This window comes from Larus michahellis, chromosome 10, assembly GCF_964199755.1.
Source record: "Larus michahellis chromosome 10, bLarMic1.1, whole genome shotgun sequence".
Taxonomy (NCBI): Eukaryota; Metazoa; Chordata; class Aves; order Charadriiformes; family Laridae; genus Larus; species Larus michahellis.
In genome coordinates, this window is record NC_133905.1 from 12,614,636 (window position 1) to 12,636,318 (window position 21,683).

Here is a 21,683-nt window from a genome sequence, read left to right on the forward strand (position 1 = left end):
GACTGCAAAAGAAATTCTCATCTCTTCCACATGTTGATTTGACCCACCGTTCTTAGCAATATGAGCATGTTTTGTATCACCTCCTGTTTAACACCGCAAACAAACATTCCAAGATGCGGTGCAGAGGCGACCACCTCTGTCCGTATCCCCATGCACAGGATGCGAGTATAAGAAGGCTAGAGTAATTCAGATTTTGGACTGCATACAGAAGCAAAATGTAATCATTCTAATTCTTATAGATAGCTAGGAGAATGACCCATTTTCTCAGCAGCTGAAAAGACAAAGCTGTTGTAAGGCTATAAAGATGATTTAAGAGTATGTATCAGTTTAGACAGAAAAATTCTACAAGCTCACACAGTTGTAAAATTGCCACTTTATGGCTGTGTCTGCTTGGACTCTGCCAAATTTAAGAGGCCAGGATACCCATATTATTGTATTCAATGTTTAGCTTATATTACCTTGTCTTTGCAATCAAACCTAATGCTTAACATCACAGCCCTTCAATAATGAGACTCCATATCAATTAAAAACAAATAAAACCAGTTACTTTCCAATATTACTTGAAGCTCAATACCAATTAGTTAAAGACTGAAGATGCAGAATGAATGATAAAACATACTTGCAACTTTTGGTCCACCAAGAATCCATACATCCAGTTTTCTCTCCTGCCTCGAGACAGCGGTGTTTTAAATTATGCCAGCATCATTACATTACACTATCAAATGTCTTGATTGCAAGAAAACAGGCAGATACCAGCATAATGAATCTATTCTTTGCAATTGTCTAGTCATTGAGAAAACCAGATTCATCGAGGCTCAGCAATTGTGAAATTGGGCAGAATTTAACTCCAGAAGATACTCAATTAATTACTGGAAATATCATAAAAATCAGACATGTTAACTGCACAGAAATTACTAGGAGCTAGAAAGGGATTTCAAGATAAAAGTAAATCCTCCTAAGTACTTCCCTCCCCCTCTTCTGGTTGTGTTTTCTTCCTCTCTATATTTACTTCAGAAACCAGGCTTCATTCTTGCTCTCTGTGAAGGATCTCTCCTCTGCCTTCCCAGGGAGATATTCCACCCTACAGTCAATAAGCCCTGGTGGAAGCACGAAGCCCGGACCATCCCTTACCTCCCGCCCGGGGGGCTGGTCCACAGAGCAGCACGACTCCCTGTCCCTCGCGAACCGACACTGCGCTTCTCATCTTCGTCCTGGAGTTTTCAAGATCTGTTTTTGAAAGAAAGGTGAGCTGGATATTAGGAAATGGAAAAGACTACATACACAGGAGTTCCAAGTTCTCCAACCCTGATATCAAACCTCTTAGTAGGCAACTAAATTTGGGGACTGCAGTGAATCAGTTGCAAAAGGAATGGGGCTGTTCAACAGGAGGGAGGATGACAGATTTAGGACTGAAGTGAACTAATTTACAGGAATATAATTAAACAGATCCTATGGCTAATTTTGTTCTTATGCTAGGCTTGAGCTACTCTAATTTTGATAACCAAAAAGGAGTCATAAGCATAACTTAAAAATAGGTCTTTAATCCACTGTTTCTTCCCAAATGGAGGCTCTGGTGAAAACAGCATCAAGATTCTACTGAGCTCTTCTAACCAACCATAAAATAATGCTAATAACACAGCTAATCTGAAAACAGATATGCATCTTTTCAAATAGAAAAGAAACCCCTCGACCATCTCCCTGCAGTAGAATCCCTGGTAACATTGCTGAGCTCTGGGGAGGGCAACCACTTTGCACCTCGGGGTATGGACCCAGTGCTTTGCTCTACCGGGCTTCAGGTCCTCTCTGAGCTTTTAAAGCTCCTTAAGAGGGGAAACAACTGCTACAGAGTATACATAAATGCAAAATTGCAGAGCAGCAGTACTTTATCAGAAATTTATATTAACTTTCCCTCTAACTGGTGACTAAAGATCCAAAAAAAGTGTAGCCTCATTATATCCTTGAATTAAGCTAGATATAATATTCAATACAAACTAAGATTGACATTCTACACTAAGAAAGGTTCTTCCATGAATAAACCATACATTTTTCCATAATAAAACCAAAGACAATTAAAAAAAAAATTGCTTATAACCTTAAAAAGGATACTAACACAGTCTTTAAAATAAGTCTGTCTTCATAACCAAGCATAATAGGAGTCGTAAGTTGACCAACAGTAGCGATTTCCCAAAATATAATATTTTTTAATATTGAAGAGCAACAGCTGTTACAGTCAGAACACTGAGCAAGAGTGATTAGAATTTCAGTGCTTCATTTAAAAAAATACATTTATTGTGACAATAAGATACTGTTCTATTATTCTTTGCTACTGCACATAAATCTCATAGAAGGGTTTCTTAAAAGGACTATTTTCGGCTTTCCAGCTGAATTTCCATGCAGATATACGTCAGGGTCTATGTCTTCACTCACACAGTAAGTCTGGATCTTTCCGCTGGTCCTTCACAAAAGAGGAGACACACTATTCTACACTAGAATGAAAACAGCTCTGTAATTTAGATTTTTAAATTTACAGAAAAAAAAATATCTGTTTTAAATTTAAAATTATTTTAGACCAAGTTTTGCCCTCTTTCATCACAACCACCACGAGACATAAATTTTATGCGATACCTATAATTTCTGTAATTAAGATGAACTGCTTTATCACTGCTTTCAAAGCACGTATATTCATTTACTGCAAACACAGACATTCGGAAACTCCGTTGCCTTTGGGCTGCCCGACACAGCGCACGAGCAGGATGGGATTAGGCTGGAAGGACCCAGGGAAGGGAGGTGACCTGGGGGACACGGAGGCATTGGGAAAGGCTCGTCCCCCTTACCCGCAGGTACCCAGCAGGGACCCATGGCAGCTCTGCAGTTTGAGCTGTTGCAACGTTGTACCGCAGAAGTTATTAATCACTGATTGCAGATGAAGACCGCTGTCACAGGGGAATAGTTTTTTTGGTAACGAGAAGCAATGCAGAATCCACCAGAAAATGAAGAATATGAGCCACACGAAAGAATAATTTTTCACTAATTAGCAGGAAGCTCTCCATCCTACCTTCTAGAGCAGTTTAAGTGCCAGGCTAATCACACAGCTGCAGAAATACCATCACCTAATTCATTTATATACATGTATATTCTCTTTACACATTGTCTGGCACCACTTTGAAAATAATTAAAAATCACTATGAAAAATAGTAATAGTTCTTTATTAACACTATGGAATGAAGTCCAAACGTCTGACCTTGGAAAGTACTCGCTGCTTATATACGAGGTTCTGGTCGGATTATCAGCCACCTGTGTAGCATATTCAGAGTGGTGAAGCTCAAAGCCAGTCCCGTTTGGTGGAATATCAGGGCAGATTGGTTTGGGGTGGGTTTTGTTTTTTTTTTGTTTGGTTGGTTTTGTTTTGCTAAAGCCAGTATCCTAACAGCAATAACACTAGGGAGTAGTGCTGTATCTTCCAGGAGAACTTGCTATTACAAGAAATCATTGGGAAGGAACATTAAGTTCTCAGAAAACTGACAGGGTAAATAAAATACTGTAAAAGGTGGGCAAATAATGGAAAAAAATGTTTACTTTTACAGATCGATTTGTATCTCTGAAATCAGAGGCTCTTATCCTGCTGAAATGTCTTAATAGATGAAATATAACTGGAAATGAAGAATGAAGATAAGAACAGGACAGAAGATGGTTTTGAGAAGCGATGACTCAGAGCAGGAGGCACTGTTCAGTGCCCCATGGGATGACAATATCCCATTGTTTTGTTTGAAAGAAAAGGGCAGAAACAGATATAAAGTATTTCTGTGTTCTGTCTGTTGATCTATGGATTGTCTTATTTATCATCAGATTTTTTTAAAAGTTTATCTACTTTCTCAAATTGGTCACCAAAATAAAGTTTCTCTTGTCTATGGCTTTTTACTTCTTACTCGCCTTTATTATGATTCATTATGCCCCACTTTTATTTCCTTTCATCTGAAATGCTACCATTCCAGTAGGAAAGGAGCAACTTTATTACTCAACTCTAGCAGGCAAAGTCTCTAATCGTAACGCTGAAAATATTTTGGTAAAAGCATTACAAAAGCCTGGCTACACAAGGAAGAAAAAAATTCAACTTAAAACCAATCTAGAACTGCGTAACTTACAGAGTAAATGTTTTTATTGCCTATTTATAGTTTCCTATATAGAAGAAAGTTTAAAATTAGCAACTGAGACCTTTCTGACTCCTGAAACAGCATTTTCTTCTCCCTTCCCATGCTAATACATATATTGGCCTCATTGCTTTAGCACCAAGTACATAAAGTTACATCAACTGAAATACACATGCCACTGCAATAAAATGGAGCAAGAAAATGTAATTCAGCTTTATTGAAAAGTCTTTTATTCTGCCTGAAAAGGAGAACAACGAAACGTGTTCTTGCACATACAAACAGCAAGGATATGAAAACTGCATATTCCATTGGGTTCTCTCCTTCCATTTAATAATCTAAGTTTTAAGTCTCAAGCATGTTGCAATGAAAGATTTCAAAACACGGAGTAAAAGTAACAAGAAAATAATTTCCCCGGCCTCTGCTCTGGAAGAACATTATTATGCATTTGGAACAGAAGCATATAAAAGTTCATGTGATACCCGGTTATTAAAAGACATGGACTGGTACATTCACAGGGGGGAGAGAATACGCTACCTGAAGCGCCTGTAGAAGGTAAAACAGATCTTGTTCTCACCTGATGTCAACACGTGAAAAAGAATTAAAAAAAAAAAAATTGATCTTCATCTGCAGAAGGTACGTCTGTTGGCCACATTCATTGTGGTTCACTGCAAGTACTGTCCAAAATTATTTTTAATTGGTTTAGTGATGGTTTTTGTCAGTGTTAGGTTGATAGTTGGTCTAGATGATCTGAAAGGTCCCTTCCAACCTAGGCAATTCTACAATTCTATAAAGTGTTTCTTGTTTCTGTTATCTTGCGTAATCAAGGAAGGTAAGCAAACAGATCATGCAATATCGGATTAAATATTACACCTATGGTTTAAAAGGACATAGGACACCATGTTATGAAAGATCCAGAGAATTTTTGATGACAAAGCTGCTCCAGACACACAACTCGTAGCTTGTGGCAGCACTGAGTTGTATCACATTATGCCAAGAAACCTGTGGGATGTTTCACCCCTAGTCACATGTGTCTGTACACAGGATCTGCATAAGATTCGTAGAGGCTGCTGGAAATTAAAAAATAAAAATTAGAAGGTGGTATAAAGTAGTGCACAGGATACATTCACTCCCTGGAGAGGATCAGGATGCAGTAGGCTTCCAAGTCCAAGTCCCATGACACCCGAACATCTTATTACGCTTACATCAATTGATATTTATTGTCAACACATGTTTATTAGCAATTCTACCATGTTTTGATAACTGCAGAACAAGGGTTCATGCTCTACAAACATAATTGTCCCTTAAGAGCCACAAAAATATTTATTCCATTACTTCATTAGGCTCATTATTATTCAAAGCAGCAGAACTTGTTAAACATTCTTTATGTGTAATTCTGTACTGGTAGGATGTTCGAGTACCTAAATGAGTCAGACAACCAAATCTTAACTGTTTTCTTGAATAGGTAATTCTGAAGTGGGGACTTTGTTCGCTGTCAGCACATAATGAAGTACTAATTCACAAGCAGCTCGCCCTGGTAAAAGTCACATTATTAAAAAAAAAAAAAATATGAAATACCAGTCTTTTGGCTCTTAAGAAAAAAATAACAGCCTCAGCGTGTTGTAATAGCTATGTTGGTAATGACAACTGCTGGAGAAAACAGAGTAAGACAAATTTGTTTCTTTAAGAAGAACAAACTTCACTACCACCACCTAAATCACTTATGTGCATAAGCAAACCTTCTTCCCCACCACTCAATACCCCAAACTTGGCTATACCGAGGCACTTCCGTAACCTTGTATTTTTACACTATAGGCAGGTATCAGACACTGAGTATATATTTGGCATAATTTTAAGCTTCTTGTATCTGCTCAACAGAATAGCTGGCATACACGGTCTGTAAACCTGTGCGTGCTGCCTGCAGACACAGAGCGCTTGGGAAAAGCTGCACATGGAGCAAGTGTGACTTTCTCCTGCCTTCTCTGGGTTTCAGATCAAGCCTGGGAGGCCCAAAATTATCTCCATAATCATCAATTATTGTTGGAGGTAGAAAGGAGAGAGGAGAAAAATGTTAACAGTGCAAAAGTGAACATTACTCAAAGCACGCAAAGAATCGGGGTGATTTGTCATTCCAGAACAGATTCACAGGCTGCTAGGGAACCATCTCCAACAGCTTCATTTTTGTCAGGCTGGTGTTACAGGGAAATCATATAATTTCACGGCAACCTCTACAAAAGCTGTTAATGCTGTGACACACTCCTGAACTTCCAGTTTATAGTACGACATTTATCTGGTAACAGTACAGCAGGTTACACACACATGCTATAGAGTATTTTTAAATCCCCGTTTTGCTAGGAGGGGAGCAGCTGCGGTGCTGGTGACGTTCTCCTGCAGCCCAGGACAGCGGCGTTGCTCCTCCAGGCTGAGACCTGGCCCTGATGCCTGGCAGGTAACAGCCCCATCACATAAAACCACCACTACCCTGGCCATTTCATGCCCTGAAGGCTCCAGGACAGGGCAAGCAGAAAGGACCTCCCACCTTCAAGGAAATTTTTATTCATAACCCAAAGCACTACTTAGACAACTCTATAAGTTCTTAGTTTGAAATATTGCCCCCATCTCTGCTCTTGTTACATTATCCTCACTCAGCAAAGGCCATCCGAGTCTGTATCACGCATCCATAGAAATATTGCTAATAAAACACAGCAAACTTCTTTGTAGAGCAAGCACATGAGGGTAAAGACCCTGCAGGTTGTTTCCATTGCATGAAACATAAAACCTACCAAGTGAGTTGTGCAGGGGCTGCTGGGGCCAGTTGCAGTGAACACCACCAAACAACAGCATGAAAAACCCCAAACATATTTACCAAACTCTCAAACCCTTAGATCACTTGGGGTGCTGCAAAAAGTGACACAGGAAAGAATTAAACACTCTTACATCAATTAAACAAGAATAATTTAAGAGGCATACACCAAATTCTGTGTTCTATAGACACAAATAGGAAAAGCTAAAAAAGAAATTGGCAGGGATGTATCGAGTACAGTGAATATGGAAAGAGGTAGAAGAGTCTGCAGTAATGAGGGAGAAGGAGGGACAGAGAGAGATGAGATGCTTCTGTGGGCTGTGTGGAACAGAGGGAAGAAACCAGAGGCAGCAGAATCAAAAAGCAGTAGAGGAATATTAATAGCATAAAAGTTGAGTCAACATCTAATGAGCAGGGATATCAGTGGGTTTTTTTTATACATGCTTTGCATTGGCAAAAAGGCACAGATAGAACTGGAAAAACAGCGTTGTAAGTGAAATTAATGTTTTGAAGGAAAGACATTCTCCAACAAATATTTCAAGAAACACTCCTTCCATAAATTCCTATTATCTGGGAATTATCACTGAACTCAAGGCAAACACAGCACTGAACAAAGCAATTCAAGTAATTTAAGAAATATCCCAGGAGGGAAGGATGTTTGCTCAAGGAAATTATCCTACAGTCAAGTTCTCAGATGCAACACAGATTTGACCCCCTCAAGCTTTCCTAAACCAAACCCTAAGAATATCTTGACAGTCAATAAAGCACCTCCATCACTAACAGCTTGTCACCACAAAGTGGGTTTAGTGGTGAAGAACATCAGGCTACTGACGTTCCGATAAACAGAAGGACAAATGCTTTGCCAGATCTAGGTCTAGTTACCTGAAGGTTTGTTTATTTATTAACTAAGTAGCCGTGTTTCCAAGATGACTTTCCTCAATAAAAAAAAAAAAAAGCATCCTCCAACAGTTCATTTTTGAAGCACTGAAAACATCCTGATGACAATGTTTGTTTTTTTTTCCCCTGACACTGACTTCACTCCTTTATCTTTCCAAAGACAGCCACCTTCCTTAGACAAATGGACTGATCCTCCCACAAATATTACAAAATATAGCTGGGTTGTCACCAGAAAGTATCACTAGGATACGGGTAACCAAAATCTGTCCTCCTTCCCATCTCACTTGCTATGGAGCACCTGGCAAAAAGCCCCACTGCTTTGATTAGGGCCATGTGGACTATAACAGATGTAATGATGACAAATAACAGATACAGCAGATGAGTAAGTGTCCTATCAACAGATGTCTTACCACAGCTGCTGCTTCACATGTAAAAATACACTAACTTCTTAGCCAGCATAAAAATCCAATATTCACAGACCTTCAAAATATTTATAATTCTCACCAAAATATGTGTCCTACCTGGGTTAAGCAAAACAATACGAAATGCACAAGTTCATATAGAGCTGCAAACATAATAAGGAATGCTGTTAACTCCAACACAGCTAATTAAAAACACAGCCCCTGGAGGAAACGGTACCATCTTTACAGAGCTGCTCCAGATCTCCAGAGCGAGCCTCCAGCTCTCACAGCCGATGGATGACCACCTCTTTGAGGATCAGGCTCTCCAAAGCTCTGCAACCATGAGACTGCGTTTCTTGCCCTCATTAAAACTCTGAAGTAGCTTTATCTGTTTCTCTCTGTCTGTTTACCACCAGCTTTGCGGCCAGCAGGCACATGCAATGAAACAAGCCATCTCCCCATCCATGAGCTACAATACCGGAGTAACTTGCCACCAAGAAGAGAGTAAACCTTAACCCATCACCTATCCTGCGAAAATCACCTGTGCCATTTTCTTTTCCAGAATCGGCTGGGTTTTATCTCTAGCTCCACCTGCTGCTTGGTATTTTTAACTTGACATGTTGGGGAGTCTGAAGAGCTAACGGTAACAGGTTTTTTTTGTTTGGTTGGTTGTTTTTTTTTTTTTAATTATTTTTTTATTTTCATAATTCTCCAGTATACTGTTTCTCAACCTAAAACCAGATGGGTTTGTCAAGTACATTATGCCTTAACTCTTCAGTTTAATAAAACAAGTACAAGGGAACTTAAAGAGGATGACTATTTCCATGTAAGTGATATCAGTAACCTACTTGAAGCAAGCCATACAGTGGACAGAGTACAAGCACAGAAATTAGTATTGTATCAAGAACGTTATTTACAGAGGAATTCAGAGGAAATTAGAACTTTTAATTTCATTATCAGAGTTACCAGTAGATGAAAAATGCAGAGGTAGAAATAAAAGTAATACATTTTCATGGTAGCACATTTCCCTGGTTCGCGTAGAGGAAGAACAGTTATTTTACCGTATTAACTATTCACATAACAATTTTAAGAAAGAGGTAAGTGAATTTTCACATCTGACAAATAATATAACTCAGACTTACTATTCTGCATATGGCATATGGTACTGACATTAATTGCCTCTGTGATGTCCAAATCTAACATTTCTGAAACAGGGATATAATATACTCTTCCTTGGGTGCTCCTCTACAACTGCAGCAGTATCTAGCTGAGTGGAAAGATGTTGCCACAACATAAAACAGATTCTGGAAAATTGCTGCAAACATTTATGACTATAAATCTCTTAGGTTACTAGCTGGGGTGAGACTACATTAACAGGCTCAGGAGGACAGGATAGATAAGAAAAATTATCTATTTCTATCCAGCCACCATACAGCAACACTGAAGTCGTACCTTAATGGACGTTCAGGAGCACATCAAAGCAAACCAGAATATATTTTGTTCGCTTCCTTTACAGTTGCTAGAAGTGACTAAAGTAGATGGTCTGCAGTTACTTTCTTACAGAGTTTGGGGAACAGGGACGCCCTTGCCATGATGTCATTTGCAGCTGACGAGCAAAACTAGTATTTTTTTACTGCAGATAAGGCAGAAAAAAGAAAAGTAAAAAACCACATCATTTTGATGCTGACAGTAGAGATGTTTAAAATAATAAAAAATTGCCAGGTTCACATAAAAACACAAAACCAAAAAGATCTATCTTAATCTCTAGGAGACTGGACATTGTGCGGTCTAAATGGTAGAATAATTTCTTGAATACTGAAGATGAAGGTCAAATGATGACAAGTTTCCCATGAAGCTGTATCTCCAACCTGTGCACAAGTTCTTAAAAAAATTATTTAGTCAAAGTCTAAAAAAAGCCATTGCTTAATCTAATTCAGTATTCTCGTGCAAACATATTACTCTGTAGTCCCTAATAAAGTTAAAAGAACATACTGAGCTTGCAAGCTCTATTTGCAGTTAGAAAATGCCAGAATTACGGTTGCCTAAGATCACAAATATTGGCCAAGAAAAAAACCCAAAAAAGTAAGATTTTGGCACCAAGGTTTGGGACGGGAGCATGTGTTGGGCCCTGTTGACTTGGGGCACACTGCAGCTGGTGAAAGCACTGAGGGACACCAGGAAGCCACTGAAGCCACCAGGAAGGTTATGAACACAGCTCCTCATGAAGCAGCCATCCACACCAAAACCCCCAGCTACAGAGAGCCCCAGTCCCAATGGCATGGTCTCCCATGGGGTCTAGGATGCTTTGGCTTGAGATGCAGTTCCTACGTGTTTCTGTCGTTTCTCGCACACCTTTCTGCTTGTCCTCCCTTCTCCTCAACAGCTTCCCCTTCAGTCCTTGCTTCCCCACCAGTTACAGCCTCCTCAACCTTTATCAACACTTGGGAGCAGCACGTTCCTCAACTTTTCTTAAAATACCTGTATCTGCAGTCTCATAAACCTCATTCTGCCAAACCCTCACTCCTTCATTATGATCATGATATTCATTACAATCAATCAAATTCTTCTATCTCCTCCCTTTTCTTTTAATCCAGAGGGAATTCACAGTTTTCGCTGCCAGGGTCTGAACTCAAGACAGACCGTCTCATCTCAACAGCAATGCCAGGCTCCGTTAGGTGAGTGTTACAGAGAAATAGCAACAAACAGCAAGCATGGGGAGCAATCAAGAGTCTGGGCATATTAGTAAGTCTCCACGTGTAGGGGAAGAACTAGAAAGGTATTTTCTTGCCTACACCTAAGGTACAGGGAGGAGATGCTGCAGGAAACCTGGGAATCAGAATTTGATGGAGCCATTTCTTAAACAGCAAAGACAAAGACAAAGAGTCAATTCAACCAAAACAGCCTAAAGGCCATCTCAAGGCCATCGGGTCTCATTTTGGACCTGCTCAGTATGGGGAGCTGATAATTCATGTCAGAGTTTCCTGCTATTAGAGCAGCCAGTTTCTTGTCTTATCTGGAAACCTCTCCTATCCTCAAGTGCTGCTGAGTATATTTAATTAGTTTTCAAGAGTCTGAATGTGGAATGTGTCAAATTATTTTGCAACTATGATGAGCTGCAGCAGGCATTGAGTGCACGGCAGCTCTCGCTGAGCACGGGCTTCAAGCTCCTGGTGTCTCATTTAAGGAAACCTGATGAGCTGAGATCCCTCCAGTTGCTCCAACACACACAGCCAGACTCACTACAGCAGTTCTACTTATCTAGGCTGAAATACGTTTGCACTGTAAGCAACTTCCTTATACGTGTACCTTCCTATCTAAAGGCTCACAGCAGTCAATAAAAGAAATCATTTAGAGCAGAATGAAGGCACACGGGAGAAGTAACCACTGCCGCCACCCGCAAGGCTGGCGCTGGCTTTGCAGCAGCTCTCAGCAGCATGCTGCCTTCTCGCTTTCCTATCGCATTTGCACAGGAGTTTCTCCTGGTATCATTTTCTTAGGTAGGAGAAACCCAAAAGCTGAAGCCAGATAAATTAAAGTTAGAATTGAAACTGTGGACAGTTCAGAAGCAGCAATAAGTTACTATATACTGGATATAGGTTTAATACCAAGGTTATCGAGTAAAACTGTATTGCAATATCCAGGAGATAGATCATCTAACAGTTCCTTCTGATCCTTCATCTTAGAAAGACATGAATAACCTATGGCATAGCTTATTTTCTCAAGTCTGAAGTACTGTAAGCGCTACCTTTTATTCTACCAAAGAACTGCTCTGTACCTACCAGCTACACAAACACACGCTAATCAGCCTGACCACAACTACAGACAAAGTCTACCCACTGCAATTAAGCCAAATTTCATTTGCTCTGTCACACATCTACTGCCGCCCCTCATATCCTCTAGAAAATCAGAATGGCCTTCTCAGTACATGTGCCAGAGCTTCAGCCTGGTTACAAAACCTCTCTTCCAATATTAATCATTGCTCTGACCCAGATATAACAGACATTTAAAAAACAAGCAGTATAATCCCCATGCAGATAACAAATCCCATGTTTTGGTTTATAAAAGCAGGAACAATAATCATTACGCAATTAAACAGAGGGGTAAATAGATGATAAAATTGCATTTGGTCTCACTCAGAATGAATTGGTATCTGATACCGTGTCGTCTGGAGGAAGAACAGGAGAGCCTTGCAAGCATGACATGGAATAAATTAAATTCATTACACAAAGCAGTGATTTGTGATAAGAACTCACCCTAACTTCATCTACTGGGACACCTTATATAGTGAGAAATCAATAGGTGTGTGGCAGACAAGTACCACAGGGTGCCTAAGTGTCTTGCTTTCATCTGAAAACAGTTGCAATAGCAGCCCTTTTCCAGCCTCTGGACAAACATCATCTTCTCACCGACATTGCGATGCGAGAAACCGGTTTTATTTTTGCCATGGAGTCAGTAAATACTGGAGTCTGGAAGTATGTTTAGGTCCCACAGTTTAGACACAAAGATCAGATTCTCTAGACAATGTGTTCAGTAAAGAAGGATTTATTGTGAGGCAAAAAGGCTTCTAAAAGAAAGAAGATAGTAATTCCACTGAATCCCCATGTGAAAAGCTGGGAGAAAGAAAAATACAGGATGGATAAGACAAGAACTGGCTTAAAGAGAAGCTACAGTTACTTTTGAATGGAAGCGAACAAAAGAGTTATACACAAAGATGAAAGGGTAAATAAGAGTAGCATATGTTAAGAGCTGAAGTGATGAAATAGTAAGAAGAAAAATGCTAGATTTTGTTAACCAAAGAAACTGAACATTCAAAAAAATTCTTCTGAAAAGAATATGAAATAAAACCAGAAAGAGATACATATTAAGAAATCAGAGGTTCAAAAATAGCTGAATGCAAAGGATTGTGAACAACTGATAAGGAAATGCAAGACAATTATTAATATCAGATTGTTAATAATCAAAAGCATTGTATCATACATCTTGGTACTCGGGGAGTGATGAGGCTTACTGGCAAATAGCGAACAGAGTTCAGAGAGCAGATGAGAACCTGTAGCAGCATAGAACCAGTCTCTAAACCAAGAAACCCAATAAATCACCAACTCATTTGATTGTTTAACTTCACTACTGGGTAAAATACTATTACATATAGTAGAAGTAATCAATATAAAAGCACTAGGAAAATACAAGTCATTAGACATTACAATGATGACAAGTTCATAAAGAAAAACTGCACTCCATGACATGTCGGCTGCCGCCTTACATGCCGGGGTTTTGCATAGATGTCCCCAGACACCAGTTTCAGCCCATCCTCTCCAAGCTTTCCTTCTCTGCATCAGCTCTGCAAGATCACAAGGCTATCTACGCTGTCTGCAAGGTGCTAATGTAACGCAAACATTAATATGAAGTTGAGGGAGGGAGGTTGGTTGTTTTCTGAAATGGTACCACTCGTATACGGCAAATGTCTATGGACAAAACATGATTAAACCTAGATCTTTAGTTATTCCCATACGTCATCAACATTTAAACGTGGTTTAGCTGGTTTTGGGTAAAGAGGTTTTGACTTGCTCATTTCTACAGTGAGTGGTATCAGAAAAAAAATAATCTGTATAAGCTTTTAGTAAAAAGCTACAAAAATAGAAGTGCCAAGGAAATAAATGAAGGCATTTGAAATTCAAGTGGTAAAAAGGCCTTCCAGCTAACTGGGGAGTTCATCTTTCCAGTCTGCTCCATCCTCCAAAAGCTAGTCCAAACAGATTATCCACCAGAGCACTTTCTTCTTTGCTCTTCTTGCAGCACGAGAGTGAAAAAAGAAAATGCAGGGATCATTTGAGAACATTAACCTCCTTGGAAGAGAAGGGAAGGAAACAAGATCTTTAGAGAATTGCATTCTGTCTGCCTCCGCAGTAATGGCATTACACTTGAATGAATGCAAAATTATGTGGAAGACTGTTAGTTTACTGAAGGGTCAAAGAGATGACAGCTGTGGCAGGCAGCAGTAAACCTTTAATATGCTGTGATGTACCAATGTGCACATCCTTCAGTGGGTGAATAAGTGTGGCTGAACAAGGGATTACACCTGAGCAAGCAACTGCATAGATTAATAAATTCAGCATCAGACCATTCAACAGCAGAGGCTGTGGGAGGGGAGAAAAACTACTGCCCAGAAATGCCTACCTGTTCTTCTGCCACTCCGTTTATAAAAACAAATACAATTCCAGTGCTAAAGAAGAAAGTTTAATAGATGGAGACTTGAACATAAGAAGAAAAACCCCAAACACAGTGGGACCTTCCACCTTTCTGTTGGTATCTAAGCAGAATCGATAAGTGACAGATGCTCTATGTGCAGATTGATCTCCAGCCTAAGCCAAATTGCTCCACGTAGGGTGATGTAATCCTAAAAAGTATATCGTTAACTACAATTTAATAAAAAGCCACAGGCTGAAAAAGTACAGTTTCATAAAAAAGAAAGAAGATCTCTCACTGCACAGGGCTGAGAGAGGTAATAACAGGAAAATAAAAAAAACAAAACAGGTACTGCATCTCTTCTCGTAAGTAGGGAGAATTTCCTTCGTTATTAAATGAGACTCCACACAATTCACAGCCTGTGCTCTCTGTCACCGCTCACTATCATATTCTACTAGAAACACTTCAGTAAATACATTATCGACACAAAAATAAAGACAGAAGCAATGCAGTGTAATAGGAGTATTCTGCAAGTTCCATCGCTTTAGTATTAAGATACCTCCTTTGCTTAGCAAATAGCCGTACTGACAATAAACATCAGGAAGCAAAGGAGGCAGGTTGGCAGCAAACTGGAGCCCTGAAAAAGTAAGAAGATACACAGTGAAGACATTTCAACAGCTATTCTCAATCCTGCCTAACCCTGACGTTTACTGTGTTGCAGCCATGGGTGACTTACAGTTAAAACTTACTATATATTTACATATTCATTGAGTGTTAGTAAAATTTGGTTCATCACAAGACAACTGCGCCTGTTATACACCTTTTAGCAACATCATTTTTTCCTATTTCGGAACTTGTTGCTGTAAAATGCATTCAGAATTATTATTTATGCACTTGATTCAGTTTCAGGAGGCTCCAAATCCAATAGTTTTATTAGCCATGAAGGGTGAAGTACAACACAGATAACACAGATGTGTTTATGTTGACTGAAAAGTTTTATGTTTGATTTTGTAAGTTGTAAAACTACAGTTGAAAGATCAAAGGATAAAATTCCTACTGAACACTCCTATTAACTTCAACGGGATTTAGATCAGGTCATTAATGTGGTATTAATGTAATGTGGATGCTTTTAAGTGTTATCTTACTATTATCTGTAGTACGCTAAATGGGCTAACAAGACCCCATTAGGGTAACTCTGACAAACAAAACAAGGGCCGAAATTCTTTCCCTGGCAACGATTTGCTTTGATTTTTCAGTGAATATAAGCTGTTTTCCCAAATAAGCCATATACTAGAGGTTTAGGAACAGTCCTTAAGTGCAAGGAAAGTCAGCACTCTTCTCAAAAAAAAAAAAATCTGCAAGAATTAAAACAAAAACATTTTTTGTTTCGAGCTTCACTGGGCAGGGGAGGTACAGGAAATGCCAAAATTATTAGTTATTTATGAAAATTCTTACACCTACAGAAGTGAAGCTAGCACTTCAAAAGGCTCCTGTTAAAAAGTCTCAGAATTTTGGCATAAAGTCTAAGTATCTAAAAATGGATCAAATTGGTTCAATTTTTTTAAGATTTAATCTTTATAAAACTTTTAGGTTTTAAAAGCCTTGAAAAAGCCCACAAACAACCCCCCCCACCTAAAAAAACTTCCCCCCAAACCCCACCACCAAACCACTGAAAAAAGCCCCAAACTCATAATGTAAGAGCTAGACTGTCATGTGCTAAATAATTTCAGCAAATTATTGCTGTCCAAAGACCATCTAAGTTAGCAAAACTAATGTTTAAGTGAAAAATAATTATTGCTAAAATGTAGATAGCTATTAGAGAAATGAAAGTGTGTATTATGAGGATGAAGCGTGAATAGGCTAATAAACAAACAGCCCATTCCTCACCCACTGACCGTAAATACGCTTTGAATGCACCCACAAAGCTGGGTAGCAAAGCTGCTCCCAGCAGGACTCTGACAGTAACTAACAAAAGGTGGTGGATAACCAAAAGCAGGTGAACAACAAGGCGCAGTCAAAACTTGGTTCGAGAACATCCTTATTTCTTAGTGTCAGCACTAACACTGCCGCCACTGGGTTACATCTCTGGTTCTCAGGAAGACGCAGTCATCAGGACTGAGGGAGCAGACAGTTCAATCATCCCCGTTACAGCTATGGAAGAAAAATTTGGATTCAGATCAATTTACATAACCGTCTTCCATTGCACTTCAGTTCAGACGCTTATTATATTAAGCAAGTCCAATCAAGTGAAATATTTAATATGAGAAAAAGATGTACAGAGACGAAGCAACAGCTGCTTTTTTCAACCTCATCTAATGCCTTAAAACGGCCAGCAGATGCACCTAAGAGAGGATGGGAACCCTTTTGTACAAACTGGTTTTACACTCTGACCTAGGGCCTCACCCCTGTGATACGGAGGATTCAGAGACCCTCCCCCAGTCGGGATGTTCCCAGCTGCGGAGCTGTGAGCCACCAACACGCAGAAGGGCTGGACACAAAGACGGGGGTCAACACAGCCCCCAGCTAAACCTCTGCTTGCACCCAACTTCCTCTTAAGAGATTCCAAGTTACATGAGGAGTAAAATCACGCCAAGACTTATCTTAAGGCTTTTCTTCAGTTATAGCCATAATGTTGCAGCTCATTAAGTCCGTATTTTTGGATGGGCGTGTAGGTTGGCTTTCCAACTTTTTCGAAAAGTTTTGCCCAGACAACCTACTAAAACAGTGTGAAAACTTTAGTCCTCATGGAAAAAAACACACTGAAAAACAATGCAATAAATAGCTTTGTGTAAGAAAAAAAAATTTGGATTTTTTTTTAATATATCCAAAATATTCTTTCCCTTATTTCCTGTGCCTCAGGAAGTCTGTGCTCTCTCTCCTTACCATACTCCTCTCCTTCATAAGCTATTCATGTGCAAGCTTTGAAAGATAGCTTTGAAAGATAGTAAGAGACAAACAGATTTGCATTAAAAAAAGATAAGGTTGCTATAGGAATAAGACAAAAACCGTTACTTAATCCAACATAAAAAGGATGAGAACTGGAGAGAACTCAAATGGAATTGAAACTGTCACCCCAACCAATAAGGTTATGTTCTGCAACAACTGCTTTTTCTCCCTCATTTACTCTATGCTTTTATGTAATTTCATTTTCCCTTCAGATACTATTTACAGAATAGAATAGTTCAAGTTAAGATCCAAAAAAAATTAAAAAAAAAAAAGTTCAGCCATGTAATTTTCGTTCTTTAAACTACAGTCTATGGTTTGCAATAAAGTTTTGCATAGGCTAGTAAGTAAAATCAGATTTATTTTTTTCCACAGCTGCAATCAAAGGCAGTCCTTATAAATTTTGAAGGCAGAAGTCACACTGCTCCCCCCCCCAAAAAAAAAAGTCAAGGCACCATTAATGTCAGTAGTTTATCTCAAAAAACACTGGCTCTTATCAGAGCTTGCTAAAATCGTTTCCCAGGTGGCACAAAACATCACAGGAAGGAATGAATCCAACCCATTTTTGAGCAGTTGATACAGGATCAGTGTTCCTTCACATTCTGAAAAATGTAGGCAAAATGCATTTCCTTCCGTCACATATCCCCATAGCTGACTCATTAAATAACATGCCGCATGATATCCCTACACAGGGAACCTTAAAAATGAGAAATGTGATGAAACCTTAAAAGACCTAATTCATAACATCTCTACCCATGGATGATCTCTGGCAACATGAAAACCAGAAAGTAACCTGGAATGAACTACTTAAAGAATTTCTTGAACACATGGCAAGAGCTTTTAAAGATTGGTTCTTCTTTACGCTTTAGCTCTTCCAAGCTATGCAAAAGCCTCCCAAAAAATGACCAAGGAGCAGACCTGAAGCTCCTTGAAGGTGCCATGGCAAGATTTGTTAGTGTACATTCACACCAGTGTGAATCAAATCCTGTATGTGGTACGAAGGCTGTTAGTGTCACAATCCACCTGTTATCTTCAATATCATAAAATTTGCCATTCAGCTGTTTACCAACAGCAATACCTTTATCTGCCACCTCTGAAGTATGGGAGAATCCTTAACTGCATCTGACATTGAACTATTTGGGGATTTTTTCTATATTGCTTTCAGAGTTATAATTAGTTGTATGAGGAACCAGGATAAAATATACACTAATTATCCTTGACTATGCAAATTAAGCTGTTTTTCATTCAGGTTTAAAACATTTTGAAGTTCTCATCGCACAACAACAGCCAAAGGCAAATGAATGCTCCATTTCTCTTTGCAGTCCTTTGCCTCTTGCTGCAAAGCACCCGAAGATGCACTGAGTTATTCTGCAATGTACGAACCTCCTGTGCAAGGCGCGAGTCGCAGTGCACTGGGGACAAGGTGGCACTTCCAGCCTCTCCCGTCTGCAATGGTGGAGGAGTGGCACAGCAGTTGTGAAGTTTTCTGCTTATTTAAAATAATCTCCTGACATACTCTATTGCCTCTACTAAACAAAAATTATGCTAACCCACCAATTCCTCACACTTGTTTTAACAAAGTGACACGAGATGGAACAAACGCCAGTGTGTATTTAGAACAATACAGAAAGTCTCCCATTTGTGAATTTTCGCAGACCCTTGCAAGGGTCATTATGCTTTTTCTTGGCAATTTGAATGGAAACTTCTGACTCACCTGCACAAGGTAAGAGCCATCACAGTTTAAACCCAGGTCTCCTCAAAACCCACAGCCCCGTGCCCTTTGCATTAGGCTGTTGCAGGTTTCTCATTTTACACCACAGGGAAACATCCAGTTGGCTTCAGTAAACAGAGTTCCCTACTGTGTATCATTGCGTACAGTTACTCCCCTTCTTCACTAAGGTTTTCTCTCCTCCTCTTTTGTATTAAAACACTACAAATACTTCGAGTGGCCGGTTCAAATAAACTGGTTTCTACATTCAAATGTTTTTCCACTGAGTTTGCAGTCCCTGAATATCTGACCCTTGACTATGCAAGAGTAAATGTCAACCAAGCACAAACACACTCTCCTACGCCTCATCTTTGTCTTCCAAGAAAGCCAGCAGCACATTTCTAGAAAAAAGGTCTACTTTTCTGCTAAGAGGCCTGTGTTTGAAATGCTGTGACTTTGTTACAAGACTCCTAAAAAGTTGGCAAGAAAGTCATAACCATTTGTTCCATCCAAGAAGGAAAAAACATCATGCAGCATTAAACAGCTATATTTTAATATTCTGTTTAGAGTTATGGAAATTTGGTTCATTTTAGCATCAATAAGTTCTGATTGTGCTAATCAGACAAGAATACAAATGAGCTTTTATTTGCTTAGGTTTTCAAACATGTATAGCAATATGGTTGAGGTTAAGCTTTTGCTTTCCAACCTTGTGTTATTTTTTTTTACTGAAAACCAAGTGTGAAAATTGTGTTCTGATCCCTGATAAATAGTGATCTTTGAAATCTCAACACTGATATGTACATCCTGTATTGGAAAAGTTAAAGGCTAGTATTACCTCATTTGTTATTAAACAAGAAACTGAAAGGTTAATTATGGCAAAAATCAAGCTTTTGTCCAAGAGGCTAGCAGCAGCACATTAAATATTACCAAAAATTAAAAATCTAAAGCATTAATTTTGAACATAATCATTAAGAACAACAACAAAATCAGAACAGTTTCTTCTGGAAGGCTTTGTAAAATACAAAATAAAGTATTTATTTTCAGTTCTGTTGTTTTTCCTGAACATCTGCCAAATTATACAGCTTTAGATTTCAACCGCAATGGACCTTCCCTGTTTGTCAACTGTCATTTGCAAATGCTTTAATATGTTTTTTCACACACCCCGCAATGTCCTGAGCTGCCCAAGTGAAGGGCTGATACAGCTTATGCTCTGCACAGAAAACCTCCCGAAGTCTTTTTCCCTTGTATTCCCTCCTCAATGTCTTTTACCTTTCTGCTTGCACAGAAAAGGGTTTCCCCTCGTCCGCCTTGGTATTTCCATAGCATGACTCACATGCAGATCTCCAGCCTTCATAAAGCAATGAGTTGATAAAGCAATGAGCACCACTAATCTCTTTTGTAGGTAAGAAATAGCAGATAAAAGATAGTACCCAAAACCCTGGGAATTATCACAGTAGGTGAGATTACTTATCCATCTTGGTCATCATTTATTCTTCAGCAATAGCCAACGATAGATACTTCAAAAAGTGGTTTAATCAATGAAGACAGCTGAACAGAAAGCCTGGGATGCTTCCGTCCAGTTTGCTATCAAAAGGCAGAAGAAACAATAGGATGGCTATTCAGGTAACAAGTGAAAGCTTTATCTTCATTTTATTACACAAACCAGCAGAAGAAAAGCAAAACAGCCAAACTCTGAGCTTTTATCTCTTCAGTAGGGACAGCCTGGCAAGTAAAGAAGAATGACTTTAATAGCTGCTGCTGGGGGACAGGGAAGAGGAGATAAGCTGATGCTTTGAGAGAGAAGAAAGAGGGACCCCAGCTCACTGCGAGCGGATGCCAGCCTCTCCTCAGGGCAGCTCCTAGTGTTCCCCACACCACCTTGGGATAGGAGGGGGGAGCAGCCTGGTGTTGGGGTGGAAGCCAGCTGTCTTGCAACAACTTCCAAGACCTCGCTGCTTCTGAAACTCAAGAGTTGCTAATGTTGGACCATACTAACCCAAAAAGCAGCTGTGGAAAGACTCCAGTCCTACCCTCATCACGCAGCAGGCGTGCTACGTGCTAAGGAACAGCTACTTTCTCCAAGGTGTCCAAGACAGGAGACGGAAGTCATACAACAAATAAGTAGTCATATACTAAATACAAGGCAATGATCTGTCTCCCAAGCAAATCAGCAAATAGAAGTCCTAAGACAGTGGGAGTTATCACCATTCTTATTAAATAAATATTTAGGCTGTAGATTTGAATAAGTATTCTGTTAGGAGTTACTATTCAATGCACCCAAGCTCCATAACCTTTTACAAAAACACCCAAAACACTGGAATTACTTGCTATATGGTAATGCATTTTAAACTGCACTAGGCAGAAGAACTGTGTAAATACAGATGTACAGCCTTCATACTCAGTAATATTCGCAATAACAAAATTTTATTGTAGGATAAAACACTTTAAAATTTTTTCCCAGCAATTTATGTAAAAATTAGAATTGCCACTACCCAAAATTTCTCCATTCAAATGTCATAAAGTCTGTGATAAGTTTAATTAATGAAGATAAAGACAGGAGTTGTCTTGTTTAAATGAAGCATTAATTGTTTGGAGGTGAGGAT

At 39.3% G+C, this 21,683-nt stretch overlaps 1 protein-coding gene across 2 annotated transcripts in view; it reads right to left on the reverse strand.

The window, feature by feature from the left end:
• The window catches only part of CNTN3 (contactin 3), a 113,901-nt gene that overhangs the window by 53,489 nt on the left and 38,729 nt on the right, over positions 1 to 21,683 (reverse strand). For both annotated transcript variants that reach the window (XM_074603053.1, XM_074603055.1), the window contains exon 3: positions 1,132 to 1,227. In XM_074603053.1, the coding sequence (XP_074459154.1) occupies positions 1,132 to 1,227 (96 nt within the window). The remainder of the gene's footprint in view (positions 1 to 1,131; positions 1,228 to 21,683) is intronic.